Here is an 18031-nt window from a genome sequence, read left to right as displayed (position 1 = left end):
CATCTTTAAACTAACAAGATTTTGGAATTGGGTACCAGTGGCTCAGAGTTAACAGTGCTTTTACAGTAATATACAATAAAGGATAAATTTTGCTTTTTGCATTAGGCATTATTTGTAATGTTTGAATCCAACAGAAACAAATATGGAAACATCCAGTTACTCAAAACAAATCTGAGAGACAAAGTAACGCACCAAAGGAGTGAATAGCTCAGAACCTTTATTTAGAGGGCAACAGGAGTTCAATATAAAACTTGTGGGTTTCTTTTTGCGATGGCAAGAACAACTTTGGAGCCAGCATAAAGGAGAATATTGTTTCCCTTTAACTGTGGCAAAGCCCACCATGTAACAACAAGCATTTAATGCTTTAATTTCCTTAAAATTAACCTCTCCCGAAATCCCCCTCATCTTTTGCCCTCCTCCTCAAACTCTCGCAGCAACGTCTTTTCTTTCCCCCCATCTCCCTCAAAAGTTTTCCTTTTCGCTACATCTTTGCAGTTCTTAAAAAGTAAACAAAAGCAAAACGTCCTTCAGAAAAATAAAATGGAGCGACCACAATTAATTTTCGGCTTTAACATTTACAGTATATATAAATACTTACATTAATATTTTACATGAAAAAAAAACGAATTTGAAGGAGGAGAAGAAAAAACAAAAAAAACGAACAAAAGAAATAAGCAGAGGAAAACTTTAGAGGGGGTGGGGAGGGTAGGGAGAGACTGTGTATGTGTGTGTGTGTGTTTCAGGCCAGCTGTAGGACTGAAGTTGAGAATTGGACTGTTCACATCATTTCCAGTTTCTGATCAGTTGGCCCAATAGGGGGAGCTACTGTAGTTGGACTTGCCCTGGCTTTTCTGCATGCTGCTGGACTGACTGCGCTGGCCCTGCAGAGAAAAAAATAAAAACACTTATCTTACACTTCTGAGGTTAACATTACACTGTCAGCCCACTGCAAAAAAGACCATTATCTGCAAATTTGAGTTCTCATCTTTCACTACAAATTTAACTTTAACACTTCAGTCACAACCATGATAAAAAAAAAGATAATTTTCTCACTTATCTCAACAAAGAAAAATTCTGTCAAAAGATTCTTAACTCAATCTGTACAATTTTTTTGTTTGAGGAAGAAGTGGACATAATTATGACTAATTAGTATCATTGGGCCAGACATGAGATCTGATGAGATCATCTGGGGACATTCATGAGAACTTTTGGGCTAAATGTGGATGAGAACGTAGACTTATTAGGATAGGAACAAACTGAGTGTGCAATTTCTAACAATATCAAATTAAACGTTTTCAATTAAACATATAGCATTTCACCAGCTAACTTGTTTTCTTTCACTGTCAATTACTCCAGACGTTACAGAGCAAAAACTAGAGGAATTTTGCGGCAGGTTTCGGAAGGGCGTAGCCATGTTTGGAGTGCATTTTACCGCAGTTCAACAAGTTGTCCCCAGTCATGAATTCTCATTACAAAATCACATTGGCACCACAAGACTAGAACTGAAGTTGAAGAAATGACTGCTCTGTGAAAAAATGATTTTGCCATGTTATCATTTTTTGACATCAAAAACAAACAAACAAAGTCAAAAGTGCTGACTCAAACCTGTCAATACAGAACATACAGTAAAACAGCCATATCTCTAGACAGGGCTCCTCCATTAAGCGTCTGAGATACTGTAAAAGCACATCCCCCCCCAAGGGTATTTCTTTGTACCTGTGTGTCCTGGGCCATATGGTGGTGCAGCAGCTGAGAGTGGGGCTGCTGATGGGGGGGCAGGATGTGAAGGAAGGGTGCTGGTGCGTAGCCGGGGGCTCCACCAGGGTTCAGGGGGCCTGTGCCTCCCAGAGCAGACGGCAGGCTGAATGTTGCTGGGGTGGCCGTTGGGAAACCCTGCTTATCAAATGACTGGAGCAGAGAGAAAGGATGTACAAACCCAATAGAATTAAAACAGGTTTATCCTCTTGGTCTCTTGAGCCATGGTAATGGACAATCATTGCTAATTAGGACTTTATTTACAGACTCTGACATTCAGTTACCATTTAAAAGCTGTACTGAAAGGAGAAAGTGCTTGACTTACCTGGGCCTTGCTGTACACTGTCGCACTAAGATCAGAGCTGGCAGAACCTGATAATCCAGGTGCTGTGGAGAGACAGGCATAAATCAGCGGTGCTTATGTTTCTACTGCTCATATTTCAGTTCATCTATACTAGGGATGACTGAATTGCACAACATGAATATGATGTTCTCAGGTTTTAGTTGTTTTGATGGAAGTAATACAAGGGACAGTTTGTGTTACCTTTCCCTGTGCTGTTGCTTGGCTTGGCCTGTGACTGGGAGCTGCCTCCATATCCTTTGCCATAATCTGCTCCTGCATGAGCCTGAGACAGGTCATCAAAACCTGCACTCACATGAAAAAGGGAGAAAAGTTTTCAAAGCAGCTTGTGATCAACTTTCGGCTATAACGTTCAGATATAAATGACTGCAACACCACAGAATCTAAGACAAGCCTTGATTTGCAGTGTTGAACCAGTCCCAAGCAATGGAGGCTGACCTGAAGCATAGGCGTGCTGACCATAGCCGGCTTGGTGCTGGTATTGGCCAGAGGGTCCCAGGCCATGCTGCTTTGCCGAGGCAGGGGGCATGAAAACAGTGGGGCCGTACTGGAAGGCACTGGGCACACCCGGAACGGCGGCATAGTAGGGCAGACTACTGTAGCCGTAGCCAGGGGGCAGAGGCGGGTTCAGAAAGGCCTGGCTAGGGTTCTGTGGGGCCTGTGTTTGGGGAGGAACCGTGCCTGGCTCTGACTGGGACGGGGCGACCGAGGAGAGGCTGGTGGTGGGTGCCGGAGAGGCCGCTTCACCACGGGCAAATTTGGTAGGTTCACCTTTAGGACACACGAGGTAAAACAGAGAGACAAAGGGTCAGAGATTATAAATTATCCACTGACCACAGAAGCCAATAAAAGGCCAAAAGCAGAAAATGTGTCAACAGCAGTTTTGATGACAGTAACTGGGTTAACAGAAAACTGACAAAAAGAAAACCCCTTAAAGCAATGGCTCCCAAGCATCACCTGGACATGACCCTGCCCTGTATATACTGACATTCTGTTTCCAATTTGGGCACTATGCACCGTATTCTTACTTTATATACCATGCACATTAGCATTTAGTGCTTGAATTTTGTAGTATAGCACTAAATGGAAATTACAGTGCCTTATGTCATTGAATCATGCCAAGGATAACAGTTGGCTGCATAACGCAACAAGTAGGGATGCACAGACACCACTTTATATGGTGCCGATATCTGCAAATATCCGCCTAGTACCAATACTAACACTACCTATCAAGCCTTTCAGTTTTGACATTTAAAAATACCCACTTATACACATTTTATTTTACTTTACATATTTAACTTTGGTTTATTGAAAAAAAGAAGAACAAAACAAAAAAAAAACAAACACCACACAATATCTGATGCAGCTAACTGAGGCACAACACAGGCAGAGCTATTGAACACACTGCTGTGCTAAAGGCTAAACACAGGCTAAAAGCTATTGTTACTCCAAAAGGCTGAAAATTCCTTACATATATGGTTCTAATCACTCCCTCAACAAAAACCTACACCAACGTAAACTCAAACTGTAACTGACTACACAGTGGGAGATTACGGAGAAGTCTGGCTCAACCATTCAGGTAGCGTAAAAGGGCTCCCATTCGTGCGTTTTGCACTGTACGTATGTTGTGTTATCTGGCTTATTTGCAGCAAAATTAAAACCTAATTCTAACTGGAATATCATCCACTACTATTGCCACCCCTCAAAATACTGCCGTTGCAAATTTTGCCATGAGCATTTATACCGTTTGCTTGTCAACCCACACCACAGACGTGTTGCTGCTTTAGTTAATTTTATCAACTGGTGCACATGTATGTGCCAATCACTAGCACTTGAACATGTCAGAAATTGCTTCATGTCATCAGTGCAATTAAGTGTCAGTACTGGCAGCAAAACCAATCCAATCACTGTCCAGTAAGAGCAAGAGTACACTACAGAAAGACTCCATTTGGGACACAAAGGATCATCGCTACAGAGGCACTGTACAGTATCAGCTTGACTCCAGTGACTAAAGAAAAACCCAGATGAACAGCATGGTTACCTGAGTACGGGTTGTTTGCTAATCCGCCATCTCTGGCAGCAAGGGCAGTGGTGCCAGGGAAGGTTGTCATCCCATAATAATCCTGCAGATAGAACAGTAGTCAGAAAGAAAAGCCAAGTGCTGCAGAAGAACTGATGAACTAATACACAAAGCACAGCAATACATCTTAAAACCAAACAGGAACTTGAGAACAGCCTAAACACCACAACACACTAGCATTAGGGGTGGAAATCGCTACACGCCCCACAATGCAATATTACAATACTTGAACCACGATGCAATTCTATTGCAATATTTAAAGATTTTGATCCAAGTATTGCGTATGACATTACAATATATTGTGACTTGCAGATTTTGACTGAGAATTATTCCTCTAAAGGGAAACTTTGTTTTATCTAAATGACATTTTCACTTTGTACACTTTTCGTCCAAAGTGATTTACAGTGGCAAATGAAATGTCTGGAGTGTCTTACTGATATATTACACTTGTGTTTTTCCGATTCCTGACTAAATGTGACAACCTCTCTCTGCATTGTGCTGAGGCCAGCGTCTTACCCACTACTATATTTGACTGTTCCTATGACTCCACTGACAAAAACTTCTCAACTGAAACTGCAGCATCTTATTTCATTTTAAATAAAAGAAATACATGGTAAAATACACATTTTAAAAATATTGCAATATTCTGTATAAATTTTTCCCTCCAACCCTTAACAAAACATGTCTATGATAATGCAGCAGACAAAGGGGTGGGACAAATTGATGCTGCTACAAGAAAGAGATCTCTATTTTTTTTTCCTCCGTAACAGATTTGTTTCTTATAGTAGCCCTCTGTTTCACACAGACACCTTTGTACTCTCTCCCTACTGCAAGTATAGATGCCCGCACCCACTTCAGGTAGGGGGATGTGGGGATGTATGTACGCACCATGGGCAGACGCGACTGCATCATCTGTAGGTCTTCATAGCCATAGATCTGCTTTAAGGAACATAAATGGGTAAGAAACTAAATTCTCCTTCAGTCCACCACAGTGCAAGTGACTATGACAACAATTAAATAATAGCAAAAAATTCTTACATACAAAAGATGTGTTTAGACTATTCAAATCTGAGCATAAACCATGACCCAAAAACTAGACTTACAGGGTATGCAGGGAGCAGTCCTCCTGGCCCCATGATGTACTGATTAGCCAACAGGGGAGGTACTCCTTGAGCGAGATTGGGTGGGGCCTTACCTGAGCAGCAGAACAGAAAACACCACACTCAGCACTTATGAGAAAACTATTGGAGAGTATATCAATATCAACCACTGATTTGGTACAAGCTTTCAAAGAGGGCCAAATTTAAGACATTCAAATGAGGTTTACAGAAATGTTTTAGTGGCACACCAGAGGTGGTGGTGGTCTGTAGCGGTGCAGAGCGACTAGTGGAGGGAGCTGAGGGGCCGTTGGTGTTGAGGCCTGGCGCGCCAGTGCTTAGGCCATTGGAGCTGACCACAGAGCTTGCTGAGCTGACCACTGATCCAGAAGAGAAAGCTGAGGGACTTCCACTGACATCACTGGCCATCTGAGACTGAGGAAAAGACTATTACTTTCAGTATGTCTAAAGTTCACAACCTTCTGAAAGGTGATAAAAGCCTTAGTTAAAGCTGTCCAGGAGAATAAAAAGAGAGAGAAAGATAGCAGAAAAAAGACGGAGAGAAGTACTTACGCTGAGGGTAGAGCCTGTGGGGGCAGCAGAGCCTAATGTAGTTCCACTGCTCACATGACTGATAAGAGAAAGAGAAGAGACATAAAAAACAGGAATAAATGACAGTCAGTTGGACCCATATATACTACTTTCGTGAAATAATGGCTTAATATGACTATACCTGCTGAGGGAGGGAAGAGCGGTGCTGGGAGCAGGCGCTGGTGCAGACGTTGAGGACGATGGTAAGGTTGAAGAGGCCATGCTGTTCTCAGAGGACAGAATTGTGGACACAGACTGAGGAGTGCTTGAAGGGACAACTACAAAGAGACAAGAATTTATATGAACTTTAAAAGCACTTGTGATTTTGTATGAATTTAAACATGAATAAGTGACGTGAAAAAGTATCTGTTTAAGTTTTTTTATGGACTGATTATAAATAAGGAGGTATTCAACACCAATGACATACCATCTTGTGTACTAGAGGGTCGTACTTCAGTGAATCCATTCTGCAGGCATATGGAAAATCTTTACATTGACATTCTATAAATCATATTCAGCAACTGCTAGCAACAACTGTTGCTGCGAACAAGGTAAAAAAAAGGCATATTATGACAAGCAGCCATGCTGCTGGCCTTACAGTGAGAGGCGTGGAAGAGGTGGTGGGGGAGTCTTTGTGCAGGCTGGAGGGTTCTGCCCTGGAGGACTTGGAGGAAGCAGGTGCCGTAGCGGTGGGTAAGCCCAGAGAAGGCGAAGGATATCTGGGCTCCATTGCTACTGTGGGCAAAGCTGGTGGAAGACCACCTGACGGCTCGCTGAAGAGACAAGAGAAAAGACTAAAGCTACGTTTTTGACTGGTTAATGATCAAGTGAAGAATCTAGATACTTGTCCCTCTTTCGACTGTTAGCTGGCACAAAAATAAAATCTAACAAATTACAATCAAATGTCTAAAACTATTCATAGCCCTTACCTGACAGTGCTGGGTTTGGAATACAAGCTGCTCTGGGTTTGTTGAGCTGTAGGTGCATTTTCCTGACTGCTTGCGTCTGATTGGCTGGGGCTCTCCACAGCAGGCTCTGAAGCAAAATCCAGGGCACCAAACTGCACATTCAGTCCAGACACATCAGCAGATCCTGGCATCTCCACTGCCAAAGAAGGGATCTGGCAAACCAGTACATGCAATCAATAAACAAGAGTATTTTTTCCCCAGCCATAAACCTGAACTACTATTAAACTCCAACATTTTCAGCAGTATTTAATAATACAGGAAGGGTTTTACAAAATATTACATACATACATTTCTAAGACAATAAACTACCGCAAATACCAAACTAAGTGCACGAATCAAGAATCTGCAAATGCCTCGTCAGTTCTACTGCAGTACCAGGCAGTTTCTTTATGCCTTATACAAGGCCTTATACAGCTTTCAGAGTAAAGTGTACAGCAAAAAGATGCCAGCAGCAGCATTAAGGCCTAGTCACGCTAGCATTCTGCTAGAGAAATTTCATAAGTGAAAGTGCATTGATTTTAATGAAATTCAGCATAAGAGGTTTTGTGTGACTTCCGAAGCTAATGAACTGCTTGCGTGAAACTTCATGTTAAGCTCAGCATTGTTGAACTTCTGAGACATGCCAATTTCCATCTTGGACTAATAGTGCTACTGCTTTGTGCTGCCTCTAAAGGTTTGAGGCTTGGTAGAGAAAAACAGAAGAAGCGCAAATATTAGCAGTGTCATAAGAAGAACCACTTCAGCATTTCTTCTATACTGGCTTTAAAAAACACACATACAAGAGAGGCCAGGATATGCAGTCATAGTGCACTGCAGTCAGTCGAGAGACTGTGTAGATTGTACAACTAAACATTTTTACTGTTTATGGTAGCTTAGTTAGCCAACTTGGTAACTGCTATGTGAGCTGCTTGTCCAAGTGCTGCTGTGTTTTTTCTCTCACCGATCTTCCAGTCCAGACTTTTCACAGCCATTTCGCTAACTGCAAATTCCTACTGTGACTGCAGCTTTAGGTCTTTACCTTGGAGGGAGGGGGCAGCCTGCGCCTCTGTGGTCTGACGTGTTTAGGCTGAGGGGGTTCTGCCGTGGTGAGTGCGCTGGCTTCACCCAGGGTTTTAAGTGCAGGGGAAGGGATGTTGCAAGGGGGTAGCGGAGGGGAAGGATCTCGGCCCTGAGCCGGCAGGTCCGACTGGAGTGTGGGGTTTTGGTGTTGGGTCAGTTGACTCAGAATGGGAGAGGGGTCAGGCTGGGCCTTCAAATCCACTGCAGAGAGTACAGAAAAGAGGAGTGAGTGTTCAATACAGAGTGAGACATGTGCATTGAAACTGCAGTTATATTACATTGTATTTTCATGCAGTGTGACTCTAATATTACTCAAATGTTAGTTACTCTAATATTTGTTTGCGCTCAAGCCAGCTGTGCGTGCCATTGTCTCAGAGTGATTCACAAAATAAGACTGTGACTGTGCTCTGAATACTGCATGTCTCAAAATGTTTAGGCTGCAACTTACAGTGACTCATTGTAACAGGAATCTCCAGCTTGGGCTCACTTAAAGCCAGGGGCGCAGGTGCAGGTAGGGTAGGAGCACTGGATTCTCCAGTAGGGCTGCCGTTGCTCATAGCAACTGGTGTCTGACTGGACAGAGGGGTGATTCGGGGGATGCTGATTGGCTCAGCTTTCTGTACATCAGGTTGGGGCACTCTGGATCCCAAGGACTGAAGTAAAAGGGACACAAAAAAAAACCATTAAATAGGAGGACCTAAAAAGAAGACTGAGGGCAGTTAAAGAACAAATCAGAGTAATTCTTGTTTTTTAGATTTTTTTTATGTAAAGTCAAAATCACTTGACAACATCCTGGGTATAACATCTAAGCTAACATTAGCTAATATTTAGATTATTTTTTTTTTTAACCAGGAAACAGATACAGGATGAACCAGCTGTTCCTGCCTGTGCACTGTGCAGTTAACTGGTTAACTGGAACAACAGCACTGTAAAGCTTTCAATTTTGTGACAAGACAGCTATGATTCAGAAAACAAGCTGTGTTTGGTTAAGGTAGAAATATAATTCTCCACTGTACGACATCCTAAATATTACGTTTCAGTATGAATCAAAATAACCTCAGAAAACCAGTAATAAGTGAGCTTGGTCTAATTCATGAACAAAATTTTATCATCAAATCCATCAGAGTGCAGTAAATATTCTCTTTATCTATTTAGCATCACTCCTCCCACCTCAATACATCACAGAAAGACAAACTGCATAAACTTATGTATATGGAACTTATGCAGAAATGCTACTATTAAGAAAAGATCAAAAACCAGCATCCGGCCATAAAATGAACAATAAAGTAAACAGTATCAGTTACCCAGAAGAGCTTAAATCAACAGAACCTTTTGTGCGTGTATGTTCTCACCGATGCGGCATGAGCATAAGTGCCAGCGGCAGCAGAGGCATAGCTGTTGGCAGCAGCTGAGGCATAGCTATGTGTGTGTGTGCGGCCAGTGTGCTGCTGAGAGTTGGTGAACACCAGGCTCTGTGTGAGCGGCTCCGGAGACGTCGGCTCCAACTCGGCCAACTCGGAGTCCACCTCTGTTGCTTTAGGCAACAGAGAACTCAGATCCACCCTGTGGGACAACAAACACATTTAAAAAAAAAAAAATAAGATCGACAGCTGAGACAATCGATTTCTAACTCAGTTTCTTACAATTAAAAAAAAACTTTAAAAACTCAATTTTAAATTAAAAAATCTTTAGACACTTCGCAAGTGAAAATTGTTTACTTTTGAATAGCATCTAAAGCTAAAGGTCTTAAACCACAAACACACAAAAAATTTGCTGTTTGTGTCACAGTGTGAAATGGTCATGGCCAAGGCTGGTCCAAAAGATTGGGGGATTAAAAAAAACAAAAACATTAATTTTGGTGCAGTATCAAGCCAGCTTAAATGATAAACAGTAACACACAAACGTGATATTATTGTAGATGTTCTGGCAAGTGTAGTGCGCTACACACTGATCTCTAGGAAAAATATACAGATAACTGACATGGTTGGCAGCAATGGAGTGATTTGTGTGCAGCTGTGGTTAGCCAGGGAGCTAATACTGCAGATCACAGTTAGCAAGCTGGCTAAGCAGTCTAAGAGTAAAATGATAAACATAATATAGTTTCTCAAGTGAATGCATGTCATGCAGTCTCATTTGTTTAAAAGTTTTGCAAATAAACACCGGTTAAATTAGCATTTCCATCTTAGATATTCTGTTCTGCCATTTCAAGGTCGGTTTTTGATGTTTTGGCAGGTTTGCTATTGATCAAAAACACTAATTCATGTTTCAAAGTTCACCAACCTTGACTCGATGCAAAGGTTCACACTCAGAATTTATTTGCCCAAGACACCAGCGAGGCAAAAAATCACTCCTTGCAGGCAATTCCACCGAAACTAATGCAATTCTGCTCATTATTTTTTTCTTTCAAACGTGACTGGGCCTTTAGTAATGATTTCACAGCTGTAATAAAAAGAGCGGCACTCTTACCCCTTTCCAGATGGTGTGTGATTCTCTGATGCAAGTGCAAAGGAGGCAGTGAACACTTTGGTCTCAGTAAGCTGTGAGGGGGGAAAAGTCAGTCAATAAAGCTAATAAAGTACAGTCTAAACAAAAAACTGCACACCCCCCCCACACTAGTTTTAATGGGCACACAAAAAAAAGCCAAGAAGCAGCCACTTACATCTTCATTCCAGTCTTCTGCAGCCCAGTCTTCCAGATTGTTTCTCAAAGCTCCTAATATGCAGAGAGTGACATGTGAGATACTTATCAAACAAAACCACCATGTTCTTTAGAGCAAAACAAATGTACTGCTAGTAGGGATATACAGGGTGTCGGTGGACCAGTAAGGGGAAAACCTACAACAGCCTGATGTTGAAACTAATAACAACCAATAATTTTGCAACATATTTTTAGCTCTTACGCACAAGTATAGAAGCATATGTAGTCACCAGTGGTAGGAATTTCCCTTTTTCTAGACCCCAGCACAGTCTGTGTGAGCCGCTCCCAATTTCCCGTAATGTAACGTTCACATTTGTCATAAACCCTTATTTAATGGATATTTAGTATTTTTAACCTACAAATTACAGTTCATATGGGTTCTACAGAAACAGATTATACTAAACTAATACTAGACTAAAACAAATGTTCCAACGATGATTCACCATGGGCACTACAATTAAACCCTAAGACTAGGCATAATCCACATCCGGGAAACTGGCCCAAAGTGTTTTCGTAGTTAACGGTCTTACTAAATACGACGCCAAGTTCAGGTTCTATGGCAAACGTAACAGTGGTCAAAGCTCAACAAGAGAGAAATCTCCTTTAGGACTGATGAGTCCTAAGCGAGGTATTAGTGAGGTATTCCAATGTTTGGTATTAAATGAATTTGTACAGATTTACAGAGATGACATCTTACATTCAATATGAATCAGCTAAACCTACTGGTCTTTAATCTTCATGTTCAGATTTGTCCTAAATACGCTGTGGCAAAATGACTGACTAAAGATGTGCTCAGCTTAAATTTTTGGGATGCTTTTTCATTTTTGCATTTATCATTTTGATGTTTTTCCACTCCCCACTTTTTTGTGAAATTCTCATTTTAAATCACCTACTGTTGTGAATGGCTTGAAATAAAAGGTATACTGAACAATTTAAAATATCTATAAAAACCAATAAACCTTTAAATAATGAATTATACTTAAATAATCTTGTTTATGAACTCGATAATGGCCACAATAAAGTGATTTCTGCATAATTAAGTAATTAGGAGTGGTTCGATGTGAAATGCTCCATTCTAGTGTCACAATTGTTCAGTAGCAACAAGAACCAGACAGTCTGAAGAGGTTAAAGCGTTCAAAGGGCCCTGCACAAAGTTATTACATGGAACGATTATAAATACACTGCCTGATGTCATACACTGTGTAATGATAGTTTTGCTATAAAGTTTTTGCCTAAATAGTGCAGAGAAAATAGTGCTCAAGGAAAACATTTTCTAATTTACCACTATATTACCATTAAAACACAGTACATCTAAAAGCTCAGTTGACATGTGTCGGTTTATTGATTATTTTGGATTAGGGATGCATCAATACCGATACTGGTATCGGGCACTGGGTATTAGGCCAATGCTGCGCTCATTTACTTGCACTTCATTGAACTCACTGATACCGACATCCCAATACCCACTGATAACGTGTGGCCTAAGTGTACACTGCCACGCTATTGAACATACGACTCAAGCTGGCAGTGAAGGAGGCTCTGACTCCATGGCGGCTGGACACAAAGTGGTCACTGTAAACATTCCACCTTGGTATATTCCTGCCAGGAATACACTGCGTGATTTTAGCCCATTTTCAAACACACACAATCACAACTGCTTTCAAAATATGGATGGAGACGCAAAGCAAAATGGAAGTGAAAAAAGTTGACATCTGCTACCAAATTTCATGTCTACTTTACTCTGTTTCACTGAATTGAATTGTGAGGTATAAACATTACTTCTTTTAAACTGTTTTTATAAAGTGAGCTGCAATACTTCAGATGTAGAACTCCATAAGTGAACTCTTTGGATTAGCCTCGGATGTGATTCCTGCTGTCACTGTGCTTCAAAGACTACTGATGTAAGAAAAAGATGAGGACCAAAAATATGAAACATACTTTACTTACAGCAGTACAGAAGCACTTTTCTGACATGGAACAAAACCCTTTCTTCTCGACTGCAGCGCTGCTTGATCCACAGTAGCTAACATAGCTCAACTAGCTAAAGGACTTCATTTAAAATCAGCTAATTTTTTATGATTTAATTGTACACTGCATTAATTTACACTAACAACTACTTCATTCTAAATAGGGTACTCCGCATGGTATCGGAGAGCACTACAAAATATGTCCTTGTACTCTGTCTTAAAAAATTGATAGATGCATCCCTATTTTGAATAGTTAATAAAAAGCCTATATGTGCACTGTTCACATCACAACCCCTGGTTCCCATCACTACTGTATAGAAATGAGAGTCAGTAAGTTTTGAAAATATTCTGACTATAATTATGTAGGAATTTAGAAAAATCAGTGTAACTCCCTTTTAATTACTGGTTGTCATACTGGGCCAGAAATTGTGTCAGTCACTCTTTAATTCCTTTGAATGAGAACTTAACAGAACTTTTTTATTTTTTTTAAAAAGTGGTCTTTTCTAAATCACAGGCAATAAAACAGTCCATACTGAAGGGAGAGGATAATGTACCTGCAGCATCAGTAGTGTCAGTGACTGCCTCTCCTTGTTCAGTAGAGCCAGCGTAATCAGCAGGGTTAAATGTCCTGGACATCAAAGAGAAAGACATAAAATGGTCTGATCTAGAAGCACTTTCACTTATCCATATACCTGCATCTATTAGTACATCAATGCTGAGGCTGGTCCATAATCAGTCCATTTTATTTTGAGACATGTGGCCTGTACAAACACTGGCACTAAGACAAAAACTGGTCCAAGGCCTCATTTCAGGTCTGCTGGGGAAAGTTCTGCAGCTGCTGGAAAAAGCTGAGCCTGAGGAGCTAAAGGAGGTGTGAAGTGGAAGTACCAGCTTTAACAAAACAAGAAGAAATCTTCATACTCACCCCATTCCCTGAGAGAAGCTATTCACACCGGCTCCTCTGCCTCTCCCTCTGCCTCCTACACACAGATAAAGTTTACTCTAATCTTACCAAACACAGGTATTTACTGTTTTATGATGTGCTTGAACATCTCAAAATATACTCAAAATATTACTGGCTAAACTGAAAAACATGGTAATCACTGTAGTGAGTGTCTTTATTAAAACCAAAGGATCAGAATTGGTCATTTCCATCAATGATCCATTTCCAATGCTTTGTTACGTTTTTTCACGCAACTTGCGCCACTGTCACAGAGGTAACAACACAGACATTATCCACAACCTGAAGCAGTGAGTGTGCGTTCACAGAAGCTGAAAAATGTTTTTAAATGTTTGCAATGTGCAACTATACTACAGTGAAATATCTGCAGTGCCAAGATAGAGCGCTAATGGCTATTGCACTGTATTTTGTACATGCCAGAAGCTTGCAAGCGGCAACTGTTTGAAAACTAAACTATTTCGAAAAGGTTTTTGTTTTAACAAAGTTTTAAACGAGCGCAATCAAAAGCGTCAAAAGGGTCAGGCTATCTATCTAAGAACCTATCCAGTGGCCTACTAAACAGAGTTGCAGAGCAACGCAAATAGTAGCATAGCAACCAGCCCCTTTCTACAACTCAGGGCACCAACTGCCGGATTCTACCTGAGAGCCTTCCTGTGTTCTAAACTCCTCTGGTGGATTTCTGGGCACTTACTCCAATGCTTGTACAAAAATAAGCGCTGTTTTTCTATAATTTGTTTTTATCTGTAATTAGGTCAGATTTGCTAAGGCAATTCAGAATAGGCTTGAACAAGACACACACTGGACTAAACAGTTTTGTGAATTTATCAGGTGGGCCATTATGTATGTACATACGTGTACACGTGTGTGTGTGTGTGTGTGTGTGTGGGATGCTGACCTCTCCCTCTTCCTCTACGCCCACGCTCCCCTCCTCTTTCTCCTGGAGTGGAGTCAAACCCATTCTCCTCTGAGCGACCTATAGAGAGAATTTTTTAATTGAAACTCAGGTACTCAAGACAATCATACACTACCAGTGCAGAAGCAGATGATTACCTTTACATTATCAGGTATTCATAAAATAGCCTTTGTAGTTCGGAATAAAAAAAAGAAAGAAATGGGTATTATCTAGTAATTTTAAATATATGTCGCTTACTGAACATGCAATGTAGAACCACAGATAATACTGAGACACAAGAGCTGGTACTGCATCTTACGCTAAATGAAACTGAAAGTGGAGCATTAAAAGGACATGTTTCAAACAAAAAATAAAAACGTACAGCATAAACTATGCAACTGTCAGTGATTCCTCTATAGGTCAACCAGTAAATAAGGCTTGGACGATATGATAAATGATACAAAAATGATATTTTTATTACACAATGAATCTATTTTTCTTATTTTACACTGAGTAATCAAAACTGTAATATTATTTTAAAAAAATGTGTGTTAAAATCACAGTTGCCTTTTTTTCTGTACATAACAGACTGTGAGGGGGGAAAAAACAAAACAAAAACATGACAAACATTTGACTATAAATATGAAAAATTAATATTTTAGAGCATCAGTAAATAACAATAAATTGATAATTGGCCCCAGCCCCAGTAATAAGTTAAATCATAGAAGCCCAAAAACCCCTAACTTAACCAAATAAATCAGGTACTGGTCAGTTTTTATGCCAGCCTCTACATAATAAACAAACGTTTGTGTTTTCTTTGTGTGCACATTTGGAGAGAAAAAAACACATAAAACATTCCTGTCTTTAACAACACACACCTTCCTGGACTCGAGGGGCTCCACGGCCACGTCTGTTTGGCCCCCCGCGGCCTCTCCCCTCCCTGTCGGCCCTCCTTTCTCTGTTTTCTGCTGTCACCCCTTCTTTCCCCACACTCTTCTTCTTCCCCACAGTCTCCCATGAGTCCTAAATAAACACAGCAACGAATAAAGCATTATATATTACAATTCATCATAACATGGTTATAGTTTTACAGCTCCCTGCGTACGCTTACACTTCCTACAGGTCAAAGCTTGTGAAAGACGTCATGAACTTTCAGGCCAACGATAGAACTATTACATTCAATTCAATAGAGATTTCTTAGAATAGCTTTCCTAACAAAATTAACCAGAAAACATTATGTCATAAACCAGCCAAACCTAATAAACCTCAACAGACAGCAAGCCTGTGGCATTTACCTTGGCAGTAACCTCCTCCAACAGGAAGTTGATGGCCCTGTTGACGTCCCCGTTGCAGTCGTGAAGGGCCACCATGCACTCATCCTGATTTCGGCCTGTGACCTCGATGAGCTACACAGACAGGACAGTTAGGAAAAGGATGCGTGAAGGACTTTAACGTTTGAGTTTTATTAATTATACTCACCTGTTTAACCTTCCCTTCAAAGTCTGCATCATTTTTGTCATAAATCATCTGCGCGAGACGCATCTGTTCTGCTGTGGCCTACAAATACACAACACGCAAATTGGTGTTAAGCAATTTCTTGGCTTAAAAGAACAGTAGCAAAACACAGTGAAGCTGCATTTACTGGTCTACAGCCATTTCTGGAACCATCTCATGGATTTGGGAGACTTCCACCATGCAATACCCACCTGAATCTGTTTCTGTGGCTGTGAGGTGTGTGTGGTCTGTGGCTGCACTCGGTCCCGATTGCCTCGGGCAGCATCAGCAACCACTGAAGTCATCATAAACAGTATATACAAAATAATGTATGTACAAAGTAGAAAAGTCTAGCAGGGGGTAAGAAAAGAGAAAGCAAGAGAATGAAAAATCAGTCAAGTCTCTCTGTCACCTCTCTAAAACAAAAACAATGTGAGAAATGTGCGTAAGACGTTTTGTAAATAGAAGTAGGCAACAGGTGCAAAGGCAGCAGTCAAGCTTCTGGTCTGCTGTCACACTGCTGGCCCAGTGTAAGACTATCAGCCAAGCTATTGGACTGCTGCTTAAATATAGCAGTCCAAACATGGCCAAGGGCTGGTGTTCGCTTACACCACACTCTACCCCACCCCCACCCCCCCCCCACCCACACACACACCAACACCATCAGCCAACCGCCCCCACTCTAAGACCCTCTCTCTGTCAAAAAAAACAGAGCACTGTCCAGCAAAAACGCATATACTGCTGTCATGGCCAAAAACACAGCAACATGTACACACTAAATCATTTTGCTGCTCCTCCTACAACAAGCCTACACTAGATTTTAATGGCCTAAGGCCACAGACCCACTTTTATTAGAGCCACTCATGCTGGTTTCGGTTTGTCAATAACTATGTCAGAAATGTTTTATTTAGTTTCCGTGCGCGTTATATTACATATAAAATGCGCTCAGTCGACGATAAAATCGACTGCCAACCTTATCGGATACTTTAAATCACTACATAACGTTATCTAATATTAGCTAAGCGGAGAAAACGACACAAAGACCAGCGCCTGACGCTGGCTAAATTTAGCTGTCCACTTTTCTCCGGGGTATTAGTGTTTTAGTCCGAATTCACCGTTGAAAAAAGACAACCGAGCAGTTAAATAAAGCCACACAAAAGGTTAAAACTGAGACATCAACAGCTGACCATCAAAAATACGGCTAACTTTACCCAAGCTAGCTAGCTAACATTAGTGCAGCGACAACAACTGTTGGCTAGACGACGAAGCTAAAACAAGCTAAGCTGGCTAAGCTAAGCTAGCAGCTTGGCTAATGTTAGCCGGTACACAAACTTAGCACAAAAGTTTCCATTACTGTAAAACTGTCCGAGCTGTTCGAACAAAGACTGAATTTTCAGGCGAACAAGAAAAATATCCACACTGGTTAAAAATGTCGCAGGGAAAACAAACAATTTTTTTATAGCCAAACAGTACCAGCTAACCTAGCGACCGCACGTTCTACCTTAGCCGCACACGCTAGCGCTGGCGTACCGAGTCAAAGCGAACAAAACCACGCTGTAACTGCGCCAGCAACGCGGACCGGAGTCGCTGAAAAACAGCGGTCAGCGCCCGCTGGGTGCCCCAAACGTTACGACGAACTGTATTTCTCCTAATCGCCGCTCGTATTTTCTCGCTCATGCGGCAGCAGAACTGGTCAACATTAAAATAAGTAACAAGTTGTTGAACATTTTCTTCCCGAAGCTCAACGTACCCTCTCCGCTCCCTCAGCGTTAATGTTTTTATCTGCACACAGCGCACACGCTGCCCTCACACACGAGTGTGGTGGTGAGTAACCATGCAGCACCAGGAAACTCCCCAGGCTTTACGGTCAAAATAAAAGACCGCAGAAAAAAGGAAGGAGTGAGGGACGAATACTAAGATTGAGTGGCAATGGAACTGAGAAAGGATAGTTATCCGTGGCCTATATTTTGTAAACAAAAAACAAAAACAAAACACAATACTGTACAAATGCACAAGGCCTCTAGGCGACCAGTAAGAACAGATCTATTTCATAATTTATACAAACAATTTATAAAAATACAGTTATACTCAGCTGATCTCACTATTGAA

General features: G+C 41.2%; 1 protein-coding gene across 2 annotated transcripts; it reads right to left on the bottom strand.

Annotated features, from left to right (window-relative positions):
• Positions 1-200: 200 nt before the first annotated feature.
• ubap2b (ubiquitin associated protein 2b) lies at positions 201-17789 on the bottom strand. Of its 2 annotated transcripts, none has more exons than XM_036578595.1 (27): positions 17673-17789; positions 16135-16272; positions 15908-15985; positions 15724-15834; positions 15307-15451; positions 14432-14509; positions 13501-13555; positions 13130-13203; positions 10571-10623; positions 10378-10448; positions 9264-9474; positions 8360-8564; positions 7871-8112; positions 6814-7004; positions 6483-6657; positions 6312-6351; positions 6027-6162; positions 5867-5924; positions 5545-5728; positions 5300-5391; positions 5085-5135; positions 4158-4239; positions 2555-2887; positions 2300-2401; positions 2081-2142; positions 1717-1908; positions 201-881 (listed from the first exon to the last, which is right to left on the bottom strand). In XM_036578595.1, exons 2-27 carry the CDS (start codon positions 16228-16230, stop codon positions 801-803), a joined length of 3198 nt encoding a protein of 1065 aa, XP_036434488.1. In that variant the 5' UTR covers positions 16231-16272; positions 17673-17789; the 3' UTR covers positions 201-800. The 2 variants fall into 2 exon arrangements, with proteins under 2 accessions (XP_036434488.1, XP_036434489.1); XM_036578596.1 differs by having other exon boundaries at positions 5085-5132.
• Positions 17790-18031: the final 242 nt, after the last annotated feature.

The sequence above is a fragment of the Colossoma macropomum genome, unplaced genomic scaffold (genome assembly GCF_904425465.1).
Source record: "Colossoma macropomum unplaced genomic scaffold, Colossoma_macropomum, whole genome shotgun sequence".
Lineage (NCBI taxonomy): Eukaryota > Metazoa > Chordata > Actinopteri > Characiformes > Serrasalmidae > Colossoma > Colossoma macropomum.
This window is presented reverse-complemented; position numbering and strand designations above follow the sequence as displayed.